The 19513-nt window shown below is 48.8% G+C and overlaps 1 protein-coding gene across 2 annotated transcripts; it reads left to right on the top strand.

Annotated features, from left to right (window-relative positions):
• Window positions 1–13415: 13415 nt before the first annotated feature.
• On the top strand, window positions 13416–17820 carry LOC137349127 (gastrula zinc finger protein XlCGF8.2DB-like). 2 transcript variants are annotated; one of them, XM_068014506.1, is made up of 2 exons: window positions 13416–13503; window positions 13983–17820. In XM_068014506.1, exon 2 carries the CDS (start codon window positions 14354–14356, stop codon window positions 14774–14776), a length of 423 nt encoding a protein of 140 aa, XP_067870607.1. In that variant the 5' UTR covers window positions 13416–13503; window positions 13983–14353; the 3' UTR covers window positions 14777–17820. The 2 variants fall into 2 exon arrangements, with proteins under 2 accessions (XP_067870607.1, XP_067870608.1); XM_068014507.1 differs by having other exon boundaries at window positions 13442–13487.
• Window positions 17821–19513: the final 1693 nt, after the last annotated feature.

Below are 19513 nucleotides of genomic sequence, written 5' to 3'. Positions count from 1 at the left end.
AAACACAGTGTGTTTAAAATTAAACCCCGTTACAATAAGACCAGTGGGCGGCACAGTGGTGCAGTGGTTAGCACTGCAGCCTCACAGCTCCAGGGACCCGGGTTCGATTCTGGGTACTGCCTGTGTGGAGTTTGCAAGTTCTCCCTGTGAACACGTGGGTTTTCGCTGGGTGCTCCAGTTTCCTCCCACAGCCTAAGACTTGCAGGTTAATAGGTAAATTGGCCATTATAAATTATAAATTGCCCCTAGTATTGGTAGGGGAATTGAGGGAAGGTGGGGATGTGAGAGGGTAATGGGATTAATGTAGGATTAGTATAAATGGGTGGTTGATGGTTGGCACAGACTCGGTGGGCCGAAGGGCCTGTTTCAGTGCTATATCTCTAAATAAAATAAAGACAGCAAAAGACCCCTGGACACATTTGTCACCTGGTCGTAACAATTATTAATAGTTATTTGTTAGTACAGAACTTGAGTATTGCTGAAAACAGACTTAGCTCCGTCTATCGCATGCTGTTTACTCTGTTTGGCATGCAAGTAGTCCTGGGATGTAGCCTCACCAGGTTGACACCTCATTTTGTGGTATGCCTGGTGCTGCTCCTGACATGCCCTCCTGCGCTCTTCATTGAACCAGGCTTGATTCCCCCAGCTTGATGGTAATGGTAGAGTGGGGGTTATGCCGGGCCATGAGGTTACAGATTGTGGTTGAGTACAATTCTGGCAACTCCTCTACCAATCAGAGTCTCCTTGACAACCAATCAGCTCTCTCTTCTCATATAGTATAAATTTGTTGCTTTCCCTTTCATTGGTTATTCTTGCGAATTGTCCTGATGAGTGCAAGATGAAAAGCTTTGACAAAATGTCTCTGTTTTCAGCAATAAAATATATTAATTAGAAAAGGCGAGTTGACATAATATAGTATGAGAGTAATAAACTTGAATAACCTGAGGTAAGTTGAGACATGCTTCAGACAGACATGCAGCTGCTGCCACCAGGGGTCATAGAGCCATAACGGCTCGGAAGGAGGCCATTCAGCCCATTGAATCCGTGCCGGCTCTCTGTACAGCAATCCAGTCACTCCCATTCCCCCACTCTATCCCCGTAGCCCTGCAAATTTACACCCCTCGAGTGCCCGTCCAGTTCCGTTTGCGAGAGTGAAGAAGGGATTTACTGACACCGGGATGTTCGATGGGGAATGTGGCCCAGGGAATCCATTCCTTTGGTAAAGGATTTCGGAAGGGAGAAGGGCTCCAAGGTGACAATCAAGCATTGAGGACTCCTGTGTTGGGATTGGAATAGACGATCGCGGAGCAGACGGGATAAGACATTAGATCTGTTCCTGTCTGTCACTGTGCGTAAGTAAACATGTTCACGCTGAAGGAAGGCCTTTCTGTTAAGCAGTTGTCTCTTCCAATCGATCAGTCAGTTTGCACTTCGCTGTTATGGCCTCAGCTTCATTCCACAGAATGAAGGCAGCTCCCCCTATCCCCCAATGACCCAGCAGCTCCTCTCTATCCCCCACTGACCCAGCAGCTCCCCCTATCCCCACTGACCTCGCAGCTCCCCCTATCCTCCACTAATCCAGCAGCTCCTCCTATCCCCAATGACCCAGCAGCTCTCCCTATCCCCCACTGATCCAGCAGCTCCTCCTATCCCCAATGACCCAGCAGCTCTCCCTATCCCCCAATGACCCTGCAGCTCCCCCTATCCCCCAATGACCCTGCAGCTCCTCCACCCCCCACTGACTCAGCAGCTCCCCCTATCCCCACTGACCTCACAGCTCCCCTTATCCCCAATGAATCTGCAACTCTCCCCATCCCCCACTGACCTCGCAGCTCCCACTATCCCCCACTGACCCAGCAGCTCCCCCTATCCCCACTGACCCAGCAGCTCCCCCTATCCCCACTGACCTCGCAGCTCCCACTATCCCCCACTGACCTCGCAGCTCCCCTTATCCCCCATGACCCTGCAACTCTCCCACTATCCCCCACTGACCTCGCTGCTCCCCCTATCCCCCACTGACCCAGCAGCTCCCCCTATCCCCACTGACCTCGCAGCTCCCACTATCCCCCACTGACCTCGCAGCTCCCCTTATCCCCAATGACCCTGCAACTCTCCCCATCCCCCACTGACTTCGCAGCAACCCCTATCCTCCACTGACCCAGCAGTTCCCCCTATCCCCACTGACCCAGCAGCTCCCCCTATCCCCCACTGACCCAGCAGCTCCCCCTATCCCCACTGACCCAGCAGCTCCCCCTATCCCCAATGACCCAGCAGCTCCCCCTATCCCCACTAACCCAGCAGCTCCCCCTATCCCCCACTGACCCAGCTGCTCCCCCTATCCCCACTGACCCAGCAGCTCCCCCTATCCCCAATGACCCAGCAGCTCCCCCTATCCCCCACTGACCCAGCAGCTCCCCCTATCCCCACTGACCCAGCAGCTCCCCCTATCCCCACTGACCCAGCAGCTCCCCCTATCCCCACTGACCCAGCAGCTCCCCAGCTAACTGAGTTTGCTTATCAGCAGCATTACACAGAATATACTGAAGTATTGGATGCATAGTTAGCTGTATAAGGACAGGCTACACTGTATATAATCTGACCCGGGAGCTGCTCCGAGCAGTAACTCATCGGCCTTGCCGAGTTCTTTCTCTCTGAGTGGATGTGGCATCGATGGCATGGAGCCTACCTGGAATAGCTGGCCTTACTGTGCTTATTAATAAAAGTTATGAATCAGGTGTCTCTGTCCTAGTCCTTAAACTGGTACTGAGGTGAAGACTCGTGAGAATCCTAAAAAGCCAACAAGCCCCATCGTCTTTCGCGCTTCATTCATTAAATTTATGTTGTCTCAGTTTCCGTCTCTTCCACTCCTGCTACATGGAGTGTGCACCCATTCCAGCAAAACACAAACTCTCGCCCCTGGCTCCAGCCAGTTCCTCTGGTGTTGATGTGACCGCACCATCACTAAGGCATTGGAGTAAATTTCCTGGCTGCTTCTTTTGGGTTTTCTGAAGGGAGATCGGCGGGTGGGAAAAAGCAATTGTTTCACGTGTTTGACTGTGTCTGCTAGTCGATGATAAACTCTGAGAGGGAAGAGGGAACCAACCATCCAGGGAGAGAGAGACACAGGAACAAGCAGAGATGCACACACAGGAACAAGCAGAGATGCACACACAGGGACAGAGACACACACGGGGATAGAGACACAGAAACAGGGATTCAGTGATAGAAACACTAACAAGGACAGAGGTACAGAAATGACAGAGGCACAGGGAGACATAGAAAGTGATCTAGAAATGGACAAAAATATAGACAGAGGCAGAGACACAGAAAGGGTTTCATAGACAGGACAGAGGCACAGACACAAACAGACAGGGCGACGGCACAGAGACAGAAACAGTGCCATAGACCGAGAGAGTAAGAGAGTCAGAGAAATGCAGAGTGAGGTAGAGAAGGAGCAGATACAGAGAAACAGGGATAGAAATCGAACCAGGAGTATGCGAATGTTGTATTTATGTTACTGCACTAGTAATCTGGAGCCTAGACTATTAGTTCAGAAGTTTGACTTCAAATTCCACCAGTCCACCTTACAAAGTCCTCACTACCATCTGGGGACTGGTGCCAAAATTTGGAGAGCTGTCCCACAGGCTAGTCAAGCAACAGCCTGACACAATCATACTCACAGAATCATACCTTACAGCCAATGTCCCAGACTCGTGCATCGCCATCCCTGGCTATATTTTGTCCCACTGGCAGGACAGGCCCACCAGAGGTGGTGGCACTGTGGTATACAGTCGGGAGGGAATGGCTCTGGGAGTCCTCAACATTGACTCTGGACCCCATGAAGTATCATGAGATCAGGTCAAACATGGGCAGGGAAATCTACTGATTTTTTTTCCATTCATTTGAGGGATGTGACCGGGTGTTGTTGGAACTGTACTCATCCAGGCAAGTGGAGAATATTCCATCACACTCCTGACTTGTGCCTTACAAATGGTTGACAGGCTTCGGGGAATCAGGAGAGGAATTACTCGCTTATTGCCCTCCCTCAGCTGATGAATCCATGTTGAAAGCACTGAGGGTCACAAGGGCACAGAATGTACTCTGGATGGGGGACTTCAATGTCCATCACCAAGAGTGGCTCGGTGACACCACTACCGACTGAGCTGTCTGAGCCCTAAAGGACAGAGCTGCTAGACTGGGTCTGCGGCAGGTGGTGAGGGAACCAACAAGAGGGAAAAACCTACTTGACCTCATCCTCACCAATCTGCCTGTCGCGGGTGCATCTGTCCATGACAGTATTGGTAGAAGTAACCACCCCACAGTTCTTGTGAAGATGAAGTCCCATCTTCGCACTGAAGACACCTTCCATCATGTTGTGTGACACTACCACTGTGCTAAATGGAATAGATTCGGCAGTGATTTAGAAGCTCAAAATTGGGCATTCATGAGGCACTGTGGGCCATCAGCTGCAGCAGAATTGTACTCCACCACAATCTGTGACCTCATGGCCCAGCATATCCCTCACTCTACCATTACCATTAAGCCAGGGGATCAACCCTGATTCAATATAGAGTGCAGGAGAGCATGCCAGGAGCGAAAGCCTGGCTACCCGACCCGAACCCGACTACATGTGTCAGGATCGGGTCTATATTACGAGGCCAGCATTCGGGCTCAAGTCGGGTGTGGGCTGGACCGTGCTGCTTCCGGGAAGTCATGGGATTAGTCTTACCCATGATTCCCCACAACTCCATCTGCAGGAATAACCTGCTGCCGGAACGGATGTAGAATATTCGTGTCGGGTCAGGCACGCAAAAAAAATTAAAGGACTCAGGCTCGGGTTGAGTTCAGGTTGGGTTTTAATTTTGTACCCGAGCTAGGCTTTACCAGGAGCATTCCGAAAAATGAGGTACCAACCTAGTGAGGCTACAACACAGGACTACACGAATGCTAAACAATGGAAGCATCGTGCAATAGACAGAGCTAAGCGATCCCACAACCAATGGATCAGCTCAAAGCTCTGCAATGCTGCCACATCCAGTCATGAATGATGATGATGGTAAATTCTTTGCAGGCAAAGATCACGGTAAGGCCTGTCTCAGCGGTAGTTGGCATGATCGTTGGTGACTGAAGAGGCCAGTTCTTGATCTGCAGGCTCTCGAGCAGTTGGGGGACAAGAACTCCTGGTTTGGTTTAAGAAGATTCCTTTGTTGTCTGCGCTTTTCTTCAGCAGCCTCGCATCTGCTCATTTCAAACTTGTAGGTTGCTTTCCCTGTTTTTGCGCGCCAGTTGTCTCTGTCAGCAGCCTCTTGCTCCCACACCCATTGGTCAATGCCAGCCAGAGAGAGCTTTCTTTTCGGCTCTTCTTTGAGTGTTTGCGAGATGCATCTCGATCTCGCTTACTGGAGCATAGTTCACCGTAAAGCATCCTCCATGCATGACACATGTCCTGCCAAGTGCAACTGGCGTTGTAAGGGAATGCATTCAATGCTGGGCAGATTGGCTCTGTTGAGGACTTCATTGTTTGTGATGCAGTCCTGCCATCTGATGTTCATAACTGATCAAAGACAGTGTTGAGAGAAGCGCGCCAACAGTCGCATTTGTTTTCTGTACAGAACCCATGATTCTGACCCATACTAGAGGGTGGTGATGACAACCGCTCTGTGTACTTGAATTTTGGTAGAGATGCGTAATGAGTGGTTTCACCAGACACACTTTGAGAGGCAGCTAAGAGAGCTGTAGACCCTGGACAGCCGATTGTCTTTGTTCTTGTTGACAGTGGCATCATTTGAAACAATGCTACCTAGATAGGTAAACTGCTTTACTGCATTGAGTTTGCTGATATCAATGCTGACCTGTAGTGGACTGTAATTTCCTATGGGCCGGGAATTGTTTTTTTCCTTCTTTCACAGGATGAAGGCATCGCTGTCTAGGCCAGTATTTATTGCCCGTCCCTAATTGCCCTTGAGAAGGCAGTAGTGAGCCACCTTCTTGAACCATTGCAGTCCATGTGGGGTAGGTACACCCTCAATGCTGTTAGGAAGGGAGTTCCAGGATTTTGACCCAGCGACAGTGAAGGAACAGCGATTTAATTCCAAGTCAGGATGGTGTGTGGCTTGGAGGGGAACTTGCAGGTGGTGGTGTTCCCATGCATCTGCTACCCTTGTTCTTCTAGGAGGTAGAGGTCACAGGTTTGGAAGAAGCCTTGGTGAGTTGCTGTAGTGCATCTTGTATATGGTACACACTGTTGCCACTATGTGTCGGTAGTGGAGGGAGTGAATGTTGAAGATCATTGATGGAGTGCCAGACAAGCAGGCTGCTAAGTCCTGGATGAGTGTCAAGCTTCTTGAGTGTTGTTGGAACTGCACTCATCCGGGCAAGTGGAGAGTATTCCATCACGCTCCTGACTTGTGCCTTGTAGATGGTGGACATGCTTTGGGGAGTCGGGAGGTGAGTTACTCACCGCAGAATTCCCAACCTCTGACCTGCTCTTGTAGCCACAATATTTATGTGGCTGGTCCGGTTAAGTTTCTGGTCAATGGTAACCCCCCCAGGATGTTGATGGTGGGGGATTCAGTGATGGTAATGCTGTTGAACATCAAGGTTAGATTCTCCTTTGTTGGAGATGATCATTGCCTGACACTTGTGTGGTGCGATAATTACTTGCTACTTATCAGCCCAAGTATGCGTTTTGTCCAGGTCTTGCTGCACACGGGCAGGGTTTGCTTCAGTATCTGAGGAGTTGCAAATGGTACTAAACACTGTGAAATCATCAGCAAACATCCCAATTCCAAACTTATGTTCGAGAGAAGGTCATTGATGAAGCAGCTGAAGATGGTTGGGCCTAGGGAACTACCCTGAGGAACTCCTGCAATTGTCACAGACTTCTATTAGTTTTCTCCTCAGATTAAAACAATGTGCCTTTAAGACTCTTAAAACAGTTCCCCTTTTAAAAAAAGGAGAGACGTTTTGGATTTCTGGGGCACAGTCTGCCACAGCTACATTTTGTTACTCTAGGCCACCGCAGGAGAGAGAGGTCACATGGTATAATGTTTTGATTTGACTGTGTGTAAAACTGGCAAAAAAAAACGTCTGAACCAGCAAACAGTGAGGCGTGCTACTGAAGAAAAGAGAGCTGTCTATTCTCTCTCAGCAGAAATTCTACAAGGAACTACAGACCGAATTAATTGCCTAAGAAGAAAAAAAGTATTTTCTTTCAATAGACCGTTTGTATTACTGAAGGTAGTAAAACTCTTTTTCTTTACTTCCAAGCCAGGAAGTGTTTGCTTCAAGATTGGAGCTCTCTTGACTGATTATATTTTTCTGGAATTCACCGGTGTTTGATGCCTGCTGCAGCCGAAATGTTTTCAATGCCTATTAAGAGCAGACAATTTCATCAAATCAAGTGAAGACTTCGAGTAGCAATTGATTATTTCCACATTAGAATACCTCATCCATCAGGAACGTAACCCACAAAGACTTACTTGTTTATTTATTCGTAAGGAACGGTTAATCTTTAAAAACACCAAGTTGAAACTGGTTAACTACAGTTATTTTTGAGTGTATGTGTGTGAATGGGGGAAGTTAGATTAAAATAAGAAGTTACAAGGTCTTTAGACATAGGTTTATCTTAATAGTGTTTAAAATTTAGTTTTTAATCGGTAGTTAATTTGTTGTTGTCTAAAGATACCTAGTTTGGTCTGTTTTATTCCAGGGGTGGGAAAACCTTAATAATATGTTGCGACCAGTGGAGTGACGGAACTGAATTGACAGTGTGCTGCTCCCAACGCGGTTATAACACAGTGATGTCCTGGGACTGAGATGATCAGTCTCCAACAACAAGGGCCAGATGGATTGCATCCCAGATTGTTAAAGGAAGCCAGGGAGGAAATAGTGGATGCACTGAGGATCATCTTCAAATCCTCACTAGATACAGGAGAGGTACCAGATGATTGGAGGTCTGTGAATGTTGTACCATTGTTTAAAAAGGGTGCGAGGGATGGGCCAAATACTTAAAGGCTGGTCAGCCTGACCTCGGTGGTAGGTAAATTGTTAGAATCTATTTTGAGGGACAGGATAAACTGCCACTTAGACAGGCACAGATTATTCAGGGATAGTCAGCTTGGATTTGTTAAGGGAAGGTCATGTCTTACTAACTTAATTGAGCTTTTTGAGGAAGTAGCAAGAAGGATTGATGAGGGTAGTGCAGTGGATGTGGTCTACATGGATTTTAGTAAGGCATTTGACAAGGTCCTACATGGCAGATTGGTAAGTAAAATGAAAGGCAATGGGATACAGGGGAGGCGGTGGCGTAGTGGTATTGTCACTGGACTAGTAACCCAGAGACCCTGGGTATTGCTCTGGGGACGTGGGTTCAAAGCTCACCACAGCAGAAGGTAGAATTTGAATTCAATTAATAAATCTGGAATTAAAAAGCTACTCTAATGATGGCCATGAAACCATTGGAAATCTGCTGTCCTTACCTGGTCTGGCCTACATGTGACTCCAGACCCACAGCAATATGGTTGACTCTTACATGCCCCTGAAATGGCCTAGCAAGCCACTCAGTTGTATCTAACCACTACAAAGTCAATAAAAAGGAATGAAACCGGACGGACCACCCGGCATCGACCTAGGCACCGGAAACGACAACGGCAAACCCAGCCCTGTCGACCCTGCAAAGTCCTCTTTACTAACACCTGGGGGCTTGTGCCAAAGTTGGGAGAGCTGTCCCACAGACTAGTCAAGCAACAGCCTGACATAATCATACTCACGGAATCATACCTGACAATGTCCCAGACTCTGCCATCACCATCCCCGGGTATGTCCTGTCCCACCGGCAGGACAGACCCAGCAGAGGTGGTGGCACAGTGGTATATAGTAGGAAGGGAATTGCACTGGGAGCCCTCAACATTGACTCTGGACCCCATGAAGTCTCATGGCATCAGGTCTAATATGGACAAGGAAACCTCCTGCTGATTACCACCTACCGCCCTCCCTCAGCTGATGAGTCAGTACTCCTCCATGTTGAACAGCACTGAGGGTGGCGAGGGCACAGAATGTACTCTGGGTGGGGGACTTCAATGTCAATCACCAAGAGTGGCTCGGTAGCACCACTGCTGGCCAAGTCCGAAAGGACATAGCTGCTAGACTGGGTATGCGGCAGGTGATGAGGGAACAAACAAGAGGGGAAAATATACTTGACCTCGTCCTCACCAATCTGCCTGCCGCAGATGCATCTGTCCATGACAGTATTGGTAGGGGTGACCAACGCACAGTGGTTGTGGAGACCAAAGTCCCGCCTTCACATTGAGGATACCCTCCTTCGTGTTGTGTGGCACTACCACTGTGCTAAATGGGATAGATTTCGAACAGATCTAGCAATGCAAAACTGGGCATCCATGAGGCACTATGGGCCATCAGCAGCAGCAGAATTGTACTCAACCACAATCTGTAACCTCACGGCCCAGCATATCCCCCACTCTACCATTACCATCAAGCCAGAAGACCAACCCTGGTTCAATGAAGAGTGCAGGAGGGCATGCCAGGAGCAGCACCAGGCATACCTCAAAATGAGGTGTCAACCTGGTGAAGCTACAACACAGGACTAACTGCATGCAAAAGACAGAGCTAAGCGATCCCATAACCAATGGATCAGGTCTAAGCTCTGCAGTCCTGCCACATCCAGTTGTGAATGGTGGTGGACAATTCAACAACTAACTGGAGGAGGTGGCTCCCCAAATATCCCCATCCTCAATGATGGGGGAGCCCAGCACTTCAGTGCGAAAGATAAGGCTGAAGCATTTGCAACAATCTTCAGCCAGAAGAGCCAAGTTGATGATCCATCTCGGCCTCCTCCTGAAGTCGCCAGCATTACAGACGCCAGACTTCAGCCAATTTGATTAACTCACCGTGATATCAAGAAATGACTGAAGGCACTGGATACTGCAAAGGCCGTGGGCCCTGACAATGTTCCGGCAATAGTACTGAAGACCTGTGCTCCAGAACTTGCCGCGCCCCGAGCCAAGCTGTTCCAGTTCAGCTACAACACTGACATCTACCCTGCAATGTAGAAAATTGCCCAGGTATGTCCTGTACACAAAAAGCAGGACAAGTCCAATTACCGGCCCATCAGTCTACTCTCAATCATCAGTAAAGTGATGGAAGGTGTCATCAACAGTGTCATCAAGCGGCACTTGCTTCGCAATAACCTGCTCAGTGCTGCTCAGTTTGGGTTCCGCCAGGGCCACTCAGCTCCTGACCTCATTACAGCCTTGGTTCAAACATGGACAAAAGAGCTAAACTCAAGAGATGAAGTGAGAGTGGCTGCCCCTGACATCAAGGCAGCATTTGACCGAGTATGACATCAAGGAGCCCGAGCAAAACTGAGGTCAATGGGAATCAGGAGGAAAACCCTCCACTGGTTGGAGTCATACCTAGCGCAAAGGAAGATGGTTGTGGTTGTTGGAAGTCAATCATCTGAGCTCCAGGAGATCACTGCAGGAGTTCCTCAGGGTAGTGTCCTAGGCTCAACCATCTTCAGCTGCTTCATCAATGACCTTCCCTCGATCATAAGGTCAGTAGTGGGGATGTTCACTGATGATAGCAAAATGTTCAGCACCATTCGTGACTCCTCAGATACTGAAGCAGTCCATGTAGAAATGCAGCAAGACTTGGACAATATCCAGGCTTGGGTTGATAAGTGGCAAGTAACATTCGCGCCACACAAGTGCCAGGCAATGACCATCTCCAACAAGAGAGAATCTAACCATCTCCCCTTGACATTCAACGGCATTACCATTGCTGAATCCCCCACTTTCAACCTCCTAGGGGCTACCATTGACCAGAAACTGAACTGGAGTAGCCATACAAATACCGTGGCTACAAGAGCAGGTCAGAGGCTAGGAATCCTGCAGCGAGTAGCTCACCTCCTGACTCCCCAAAGCCTGTCCAGCATCTACAAGGCACAAGTCAGGAGCGTGATGGAATACTCTCCGCTTGCCTGGATTGGGTGCAACTCCAACAACACTCAAGAAGCTCGACACCTCCAGGACAAAGCAGCCCGCTTGATTGGCACCCCATCTACAAACATTCACTCCCTCCACCACCGACAGACAGTGGCAGCAGTGTGTACCATCTACAAGATGCACTGCAGCAACACATCAAGGCTCCTTAGACAGCACCTTACAAACCCGTGACCTCTACCAACTAGAAGGACCAGGGCAGCAGATGCATGGGAACATCACCACCTGCAAGTTCTGTTCCAAGTCACACAACATCCTGACTTGGAACTATATCGCCATTCCTTCACTGTCACTGGGTCAAAATCCTGGAACTCCTTTCCTAACAGCACTGTGGGTGTACATACCCGACATGGACAGGAGCAGTTCAAGAAGGCAGGTCACCACCACCTTCTCAAGGGCAATTAGGGATGGGCAATAAATGCTGGCCTGGGCAGTGATGCCCACATCCCTTGAATGAATAAAAAAGGGGCAATGTGGCAGGTTGGATCCAGAATTGACTCAGGGATAGGAAACAAAGGGTAGTAGTTGATAGATGTTTTTGTGAATGGAAAGCTGTTTCCAGTGGCATTCCACAGGTCTCACTGTTGGGTCCCTTGTTGTTTGTGGTATATAGTAATGATTTGGACTTAAATGTGGGAGGCATGATTGGGAAATTTGCTGATGACCCAAAAATTGGTTGTGTAGTTGATAGTGAAGAGGTTAGCGGTAGACTCCAGAATGATATCAATGACTTGGTTGAGTGGGCAGCAAAGTGGCAAATGGAATTCAATCCAGATAAGTGTAACATAATGCATTTGGGGAGGTCACACAAAGCAAGTGAATACACAATAAACGGGAGGATATTGAGAGTGGTAGAAGTGAGAGACCTTGGAGTTCATGTCTCCAGGTTCCTGAAGGTGGCAGGACAGGTAGATAGAGTGGTGAAGAAGGCATATGGAATGCTTTCATTTATTGGCCGAGCTGTAGAATTCAAAAGCAGGGATGTAATGCTGGAACTGTATAAAACGCTGGTTAGGTCACAGCTGGAGTATTGCGTACAGTTCTGGTCACCACATTACAGAAAGGACTTAAATGCTCTGGAAACAGTACAGAGGAGGTTCACAAGAATGTTGCCAGGGCTTGAAAGTTGCAGCTATGAGGAAAGATTGGATTGGCTAGGGTTGTTTTCCTTAGAACAGAGGAGGCTGAGGGGTGACTTAATTGAGGTGTACAAAATTATGAGGAGCCTAGATAGAGTAGACAGGAAGGACCTGTTTCCCCTCGCAGAGAGGTCACTTACCAGGGGGCACAGATTTAAGGTGATTGGTAGAAGGATTAGAGGGGAAATGAGGAAAAAAAATTTCACCCAGAGGGTGGCGGGTGTCTGGAATTCACTGCCAAGAATGGTGGTGAAGGCAGAAACTTTTAAAAGGTACCCGGACATGCACCTGAAGTGTTGCAAGCTGCAAGGCTATGGACCAGGTGCTGGAAGGTAGGATTAGATTGGGCGGCTAGTTTCTATTTTTTTTCTTCATGGCCGGCATGGATATGATGGGCTGAATAGCCTCCTTCTGAGCCGTAATTTTTCTATGGTTCTATGGTTCTAACAACAACCATCTTCCTTTGTACTAGGTATAACTCCAAACAGTGGGGAGAGCTTTCCCACTGATTCTCACTGACTTCAATTTTGCTAGGGCTTCCTGATGCCACACTCGGGCAAATGCTGCATTGATATCAACGGCAGTCGCTCTCACCTCACCTCTGGAATTCAGCTCTTTTGTCCATGTTTGGACCAAGATTGTAAGGAGGTCTGGAGCCGACTGTCCCTGGCGGACTATTCAGGACGGACAACAAATGTTGGCCTTGCCAGCAACAACCACATCCCATTTTCCCCCCTATTTGTTCTTGCAAGTTATAAGTTATTATTATTTGTCTCATATTTGTGGTGCCATAGTCTGTCACTCTCGAATTGGCCTTTATAGCCACTCCACAAACCACTGACCACCTCTAGGCGCTTACCCATTGCCTCTCGAGACAAGGAGGCCAAAGAAGAATAATTTATGGTGCCCTGGGTGACATGTCTCAATGGTCTTTGTTCCCACCTTGTGGCACTAAGGTAGCTGCCACAGATCGTTAAAAAGAGGAATAAAAACAGAAAGTGCTGGAAATACATCTGTGGCAGCATCTGTGGAGAGAGAAACAAGAGTTAACGTTTCAGGTCCATTTTTCTTTCAGATTTCAGCATGCGAAGTATTTTGATTTCAGTTTAACAAGAAAGGTCCAGTTTCAACCAGATGAAAAAAATTGAATTTTCAGTTCACCGACGGGGAAATCCAATGGCGGCGCCTTTACCCAGGAATCGCCGCGCGGCAGAAGGTCGCCTACCAATGACTGCAGGAGCCCAGTGCGCCGGCGCGGGTCTGGACAGCGCTCCGAGCGTGCGGATGGTGGAGACGGACTGAAGCGGAGCAGGCGATTCTGGAGGCGGTGGGAGATTGTGGGAGTAAGGGAGAATTTGGAGCCGTGGGTGTGCCAGGAAGCTTAAAAACACTTCGCGTGGGCCTGAGGCCCCGAATAAAAGCCCACAGGTCCCTGTTTACCCCACAGTGACAGCCCGGCGAGCGGGGCCACTGGCCGCCATCTTGTACAGGCCGGGTCGGAGCGGCTGTCATGGCGATGGGCGAAGGGGTGGGCGGGTTTTCAGGGTCTCTGTTCCCAACCGGGTCCTAGTGCACGGGTCGAATTAACAGTGGCTCACTCCAATTCAAGCTGAACCCAGCCAGAGTAGAGGGAGGGAGAAAACTGGCATTGGAGGAAAGAGATGGTGCACATGGGTTTGGATTTCAGCACAGGGAGGAGACGGAGTGTGTGGGACGGGGATTTACAGCTTTTGGGGGGGAAAGAGAGGAAAAAAATATTCCGAAGCAACTAGAATCGTGTGTTCTGTGCTTTGAGTGATGATTTTCGTGACCTGTTTTACAGGGGATGAGAAAGGGAGGATTTGCAGAAGGGAAATCTCAAACCAAACATCACGTCACGATCTGTCAGTCACTCAGTTGATCAGGACCTGTGTATCATCAGTCTTTGAATGCGGAAGGGGAAAAGTATGTCTTTTCTGCTGGTGGGATAACATTTCAGACATCAGCGTGACTGGAAAAACACCGAGACACACACACACACACACCCGAGTGAGAGTGTTCCAGTACACTGACTGTGGAAAGAGCTTTAACCAGTTACACAGCCTGAAAAAAAATCGCACCATTCACAGTGGGGAGAAACTGTACACGTGTTCTGTCTGTGGTTGAGGCTTCAATTGATTGTCCAACCTGGAGAGACACAAGGACACCAGCACCATGGAGAAGCCGTGTAAATGTTCTTACTGCGGGAAGGGATTCAATTCCCCGTCCCAGCTGGAAACTCATCTACGCAGTCACACTGGGGAGAGGCCGTTCACCTGCTCCGTGTGTGAGAAGGGGTTCGCTCAGTTATGTAACCTGATGACACACCAGCGTCTTCACACTGGAGAGAGGCCGTTCACCTGCTCCGTGTGTGGGAAGGGGTTTGCTCAGTCATCCAACCTGCTGAGACACCAGAAAGTTCACACTGATAAGAGACCTTTTAAATGTTCTGACTGTGACAAGAGCTTTAAAAGCACAAGGGATCTGCTAACCCACCAAGGCACTCACACTGGGGAGAGGCCGTTCACCTGTCCTGTGTGCGCGAAGGGATTTATTCGGCCATTCCACCTGCTGAGACACCAGCGAGTTCACATTTGACTGCAGGGGTTCAATTCTGCTGTTATTGCTGCTGTTAATCACATCCAAGACTGACCCATGTTCATCTGACAGTTTGAGTTTGTTTCTGGTAATGCTCGTAACCCCAGTACCTGGGCTGAAGATAGTCATTCTCAATATATGTGAAATAAGTCAACTTTGTTTCAAACACACTGTTGTAGATTTTTGTTTTACCCACCTGAGTGTTTAACATCACCTGGCTGGAGCTCAGACAGGACAATCTGGGGGGAAGATCGTACGGCAGGAACAGAACTTCAGCCTGAACACAGTCCGTGAGGATCACACTGAGAGGGACAAACAGCACTTTGGTCTTTCTCGTCTCTCTTCACTGACAGCAAAGTTCCCATGTGGGTTAATCCTGAGGCCTGTAAGAAATGTGTCCCAGCCGCTCTCTTCCATGGTTCAGAGCTCCTGGGCACGGAACAGAAGGCTCCTTTACAACTGTGTTTAGAGTCAGGAAGAACAACGGTGAATGCTGGAAACGTGCTGTCAAATCAGAGATTGGTGTAAAACTGTGATCTGTTCCTGACTGAAAGTGAAACGGCGGGTTTAAGTTTCCAGTTTGAAAATGACTGTGGTAATTATTCTACAAATCTTTAACGTGTTTGTGTGACAGTCCTGAGTCGACCATTTTAAGGCAGGTGTTAACTTATTTAAAGAAAACATGTAGAAAATAAATTAGTTAAAGCCTGCATTAAAATAGCAGATGGAGGAGTTCACAGGAGCCGGTTAACTGCTGGTGCAATTATACAACAGACATTTGATCTCCAGATGAAGAAGGACCTGCAGCGAGTTTCCAGGAATTCCCTGTTTTATTGATGTTTGAGTGTTAGACACCAGGATAACTAAAAATACGCAACCCGGAACATCCACGGTGGGTGCGATCCCGACAGGTGCTCTGGGGGTAGCTCCCGCTGTGGAACTCCACCACTGAGCCTGCTGAAGCTTGTAGGCTCAGTGAGTGGGGCCTCCAGGAGTGGACTGTAAGAAAGTTGGATTTTGTTAAAAGATCAGATTTAGCCTGAAACACAATTCACAAGAGCAAAGTCTTACTTTGTTTTATATACATGTATGTTTAATATTAGAGGACTTAGTTCACTAGACACTGGTCTTGAATGCAGTTAGCTTGGAATCATCTCACACAGAACAGGCATTAATTATCCCCTTTAAGATGACCTGGTGCCAACGGAACTAGCAAGCCTGAGAACTCTGCCTGAACGTGGCCTGAGAGGAACCGTGTAGGCTGTTCGTTTCTTTAAATGCCCACTACAAGCAAGGAAAGGGCCATTCAGTGAGATCATGACTGATATGTGATCTAACTCCATATACCCACCTTTGCCCCATATCCCTTAGTACCTTAGGGCAGCACAGTGGCGCAGTGGTTAGCACCGCAGCCTCACAGCTCCAGCGACCCGGGTTCAATTCTGGGTACTGCCTGTGTGGAGTTTGCAAGTTCTCCCTGTGTCTGCGTGGGTTTCCTCCGGGTTCTCCGGTTTCCTCCCACATGCCAAAGACTTGCAGGTTGATAGGTAAATTGGCCATTATAAATTGCCCATCGTATAGGTAGGTGGTAGGGAAATATAGGGACAGGTGGGGATGTGGTAGGAATATGGAATTAGTGTAGGATTAGTATAAATGGGTGGTTGATGGTCGGCACAGACTCGGTGGGCCGAAGGGCCTGTTTCAGTGCTGTATCTCTAAACTAAACTAAACCAAACCTTTGGTTAACGAAGATCAATGTCCGATTTAAAATTAGCACTTAATCGAGCATCAGTTGCCATTTGTGGAAGAGAATTCCCAAACTTCTACCGCCCTTTGTGTGCAGAAGTGTTTCCAAATTTTACTCCTGAAAGGTCTGGCTCTAATTTTTACACTGTGCCCTCAGGTCCTAGTTTGTGTAATCTCTCCTCATAATTTAACCCTTGGGGTCCAGGTATCACGCTGGTAAATCTACACTGCACTCCCTCCAAGGCCAATATATCCTTCCTAAGGTATGGTGCCCAGAACTGCTCACAGTTCTCCAGGTGTGGTCTTAACCAGGGCTTTGTACAGCTGAAGCATGACTTCCAGCCTCTTGTATTCTAGTCCTCAAGGTATAAAGGACAGCATTTGCATTGCATTTTGATTATTTTCTGTACCTGTCCAGGGTATTTTAATGATCTGTGTACCTGGACTCCCCAAGTCTCTTTGGTCCTCCACGATTTCACCATTTCGAAATTACCTTGTTCTATCCTTCTTAGGCCCAAAGTGAACGACCTCACATTCTCCTACATTGAAATCCATTTGTCACAGTTTTGCTCATTCACTTAATCTATTAATGTCTCTTTTTGTAATTTGATGCTTCCATCTGCAATGTCCACAATGCCGCCAGTGTTTGTGTCATTGAAACAGGAAAGAGGCTGCTCGAGGAAACCTAAACAGCCGTCCAATGGAGCGTTTTGTTGGATAAACGTCTTCCAGCATTTGATGGTTTGATTGGCCGAGATAACCAAGAGTCGCACGGACTGTCCCTTTAAGCATAGGATCAGATGGCAGCTTATGCCAGAGAGGAAGAAGAACTCTGAGCAGCGACAGGCAATGTGGAATATCCTTCAGAGGTGTCCCCAGAGAGGGAGCAGGCCATGTCCGCCAGCACACTCGAGGCCTTCAGCGACCGGTGAGGGCCGGAGGAACTGGACTGAATTATCGACACCGGGAATAGTGCTCTGATTTGACAAGTCTTTCCCTTTGTTTTAATTATAATTCAGGAAGGATTGTTTGTGCCCCTTTTTTTAAAAAAAGGGGGAAAGATGGTTAATTTGATCTTGACTGATGACAGTGTCACTACAGTGGCATTTCGAAAGAGTCAAACACCCTCTTGTGACCCCCAAGCTTGGCAATTATCGAAGTTCATGGATGCAATTTGTTAGATTAGGAGTCTAACTGTATCACTAGAATATTGTATAAATATTACAATTAGAATCGCTTTGTAGAATTGCATGTAGTAGTGTTTTCGTGGAATCTACACAGTAAAAAATAAAGCCTGTGCTCATGGTGGTTCAGGGGTGTGGAGTGTCTCCTCAGAGATCTCAAACTCAATGAGGAATAGTGTAAAAACACATGAGGATTGTAAGTAACTTCAGACAGATATGTGCAGGCCATTGGTCTCAGAGACTGTGCGGGTTGGTTTATATCAGACAGGAGGAGATTGGTGTCAGTGACTGAGGTTGGTTTATATCAGATAGTGGGATATTGGTGTTAGTGACTGTGGGGTTCGTGTATAGCAGACTGGAGATTTGTCTAAATGGACGTCTGTTGCAAGGTTGCACTGAGAAAATTCTGGTGGATAGTCAGGGATGTGAATAATGGGGATCTCCTGTGCAAATAATAACAGAATCACAGCTTCTTTATCATGTACAGCAAGGTCATCACTCAGCTCCTAGTAGTGCATTTGATGGGTATAGTGCAGAGGGAGCTTCACTCTGTATCTAACCCCGTTTTTTTAAATCTCTTTTTTATCTTTTATTTTTTTTTTCCAAGGTGGCCTCCATACCCCAGGCCCCTTTTATACATTTTATGTCGAGGGGGCCTTTATTCCTCAGGCCCCCTTTATATACATATTTTTAAAATAAAAACTCAAATTAAAATGCCATTTTCGGCGTCGACAATGCACTCCAGTCCCTGCAGTGCCCACCAGTCGCAGAAGGCCTCAAGCGTACCGGTGGACAGCGCACGCTCCTTCTCCAGGGACACCCGGGTGCGAACATAACCGCGGAAGAGGGGCAGGCAATCAGGGAGGATGGACCCCCCCCCCCCCTCCCACCCCGGACGGCCCACAGCCTGGACCTGTGAATTGCCACCTTGGCCAGGTCCAGGAGCAGACCGACGAGGAGATCCTCCTCCCGGCCCACGCCCCTCCGCACCGGGTGCCCAAAGATCATAAGTGTGGGACTGAAGTGCAGCCAAAACTTGAGGAGCAGCCCCTTCAAATACTCAAAGAGGGGCTGCAACCTCGCACACTCCACATATACGTGAAACAAGGACTCGTCCAGGCCGCGGAAAGTACAAGCGGCCTGGGAGTCCATGAACCTACTTAAAAGTCTATTGCACGGGACTGCCCTGTGCAACACCCTCCACCCAGGTCCCCGATGTAAAAGGGAAGGACTCCCGCGTAGAGACCTTCATCGGGGTTTCCCCTCGCCACCAGATGGCAACGCGGACCGCCAGGGCGTGTCCGGCCGGCTGACGAGGGCGAGGAAGTGGAGAGTGTGCAGGAGCAGCCTGTACAGGAAACCCCTCCGCGCCGATTGGAATGGCACGGAAGGCATTTCCGAGAAGCGGCTCGGGTTGTGTGAGACCGGCTCCCGAGGAGGGTCTTGGGGCCTGGGTCTGATGAGCAGTTCCAGCCAAACGGGGTTCAGCTCGGCCGGGAGCGCTCCGCACTCCCGAGAACCCTCGCCACCCCGCCACCCACAGTGAGAGGCGTCCCGGGGGTTTCGGCTACTCCTCCGCCCGCCAGACCGTACCCGGAGTCGGTCGCCCGGACAGCCGAGGCGCTCTCCTCCACCGGCGGGGGAGGGCCCTGACTGGAGGCGACCATGTTCCAGACCCGGAATAGATCCCGGTAAAAGACAGGCAACTCCCTCAGAGAGGCGCAGCTAACAGACTCCACCGGGAGCTGCGTGACGTCTTGAAGGCAGTGACACTGGCAGAAAAAATATGTCGCCAGCGCACACCATC

This window comes from Heterodontus francisci, chromosome 34 (genome assembly GCF_036365525.1).
Source record: "Heterodontus francisci isolate sHetFra1 chromosome 34, sHetFra1.hap1, whole genome shotgun sequence".
Lineage (NCBI taxonomy): Eukaryota > Metazoa > Chordata > Chondrichthyes > Heterodontiformes > Heterodontidae > Heterodontus > Heterodontus francisci.
This window is presented reverse-complemented; position numbering and strand designations above follow the sequence as displayed.

What these genes read in the sequence shown, in the direction of transcription:
- LOC137349127 (XM_068014506.1), top strand. Translation starts at nt 14,354, where the DNA reads ATGGAGAAGCCGTGTAAATGTTCTTACTGCGGGAAGGGATTCAATTCC.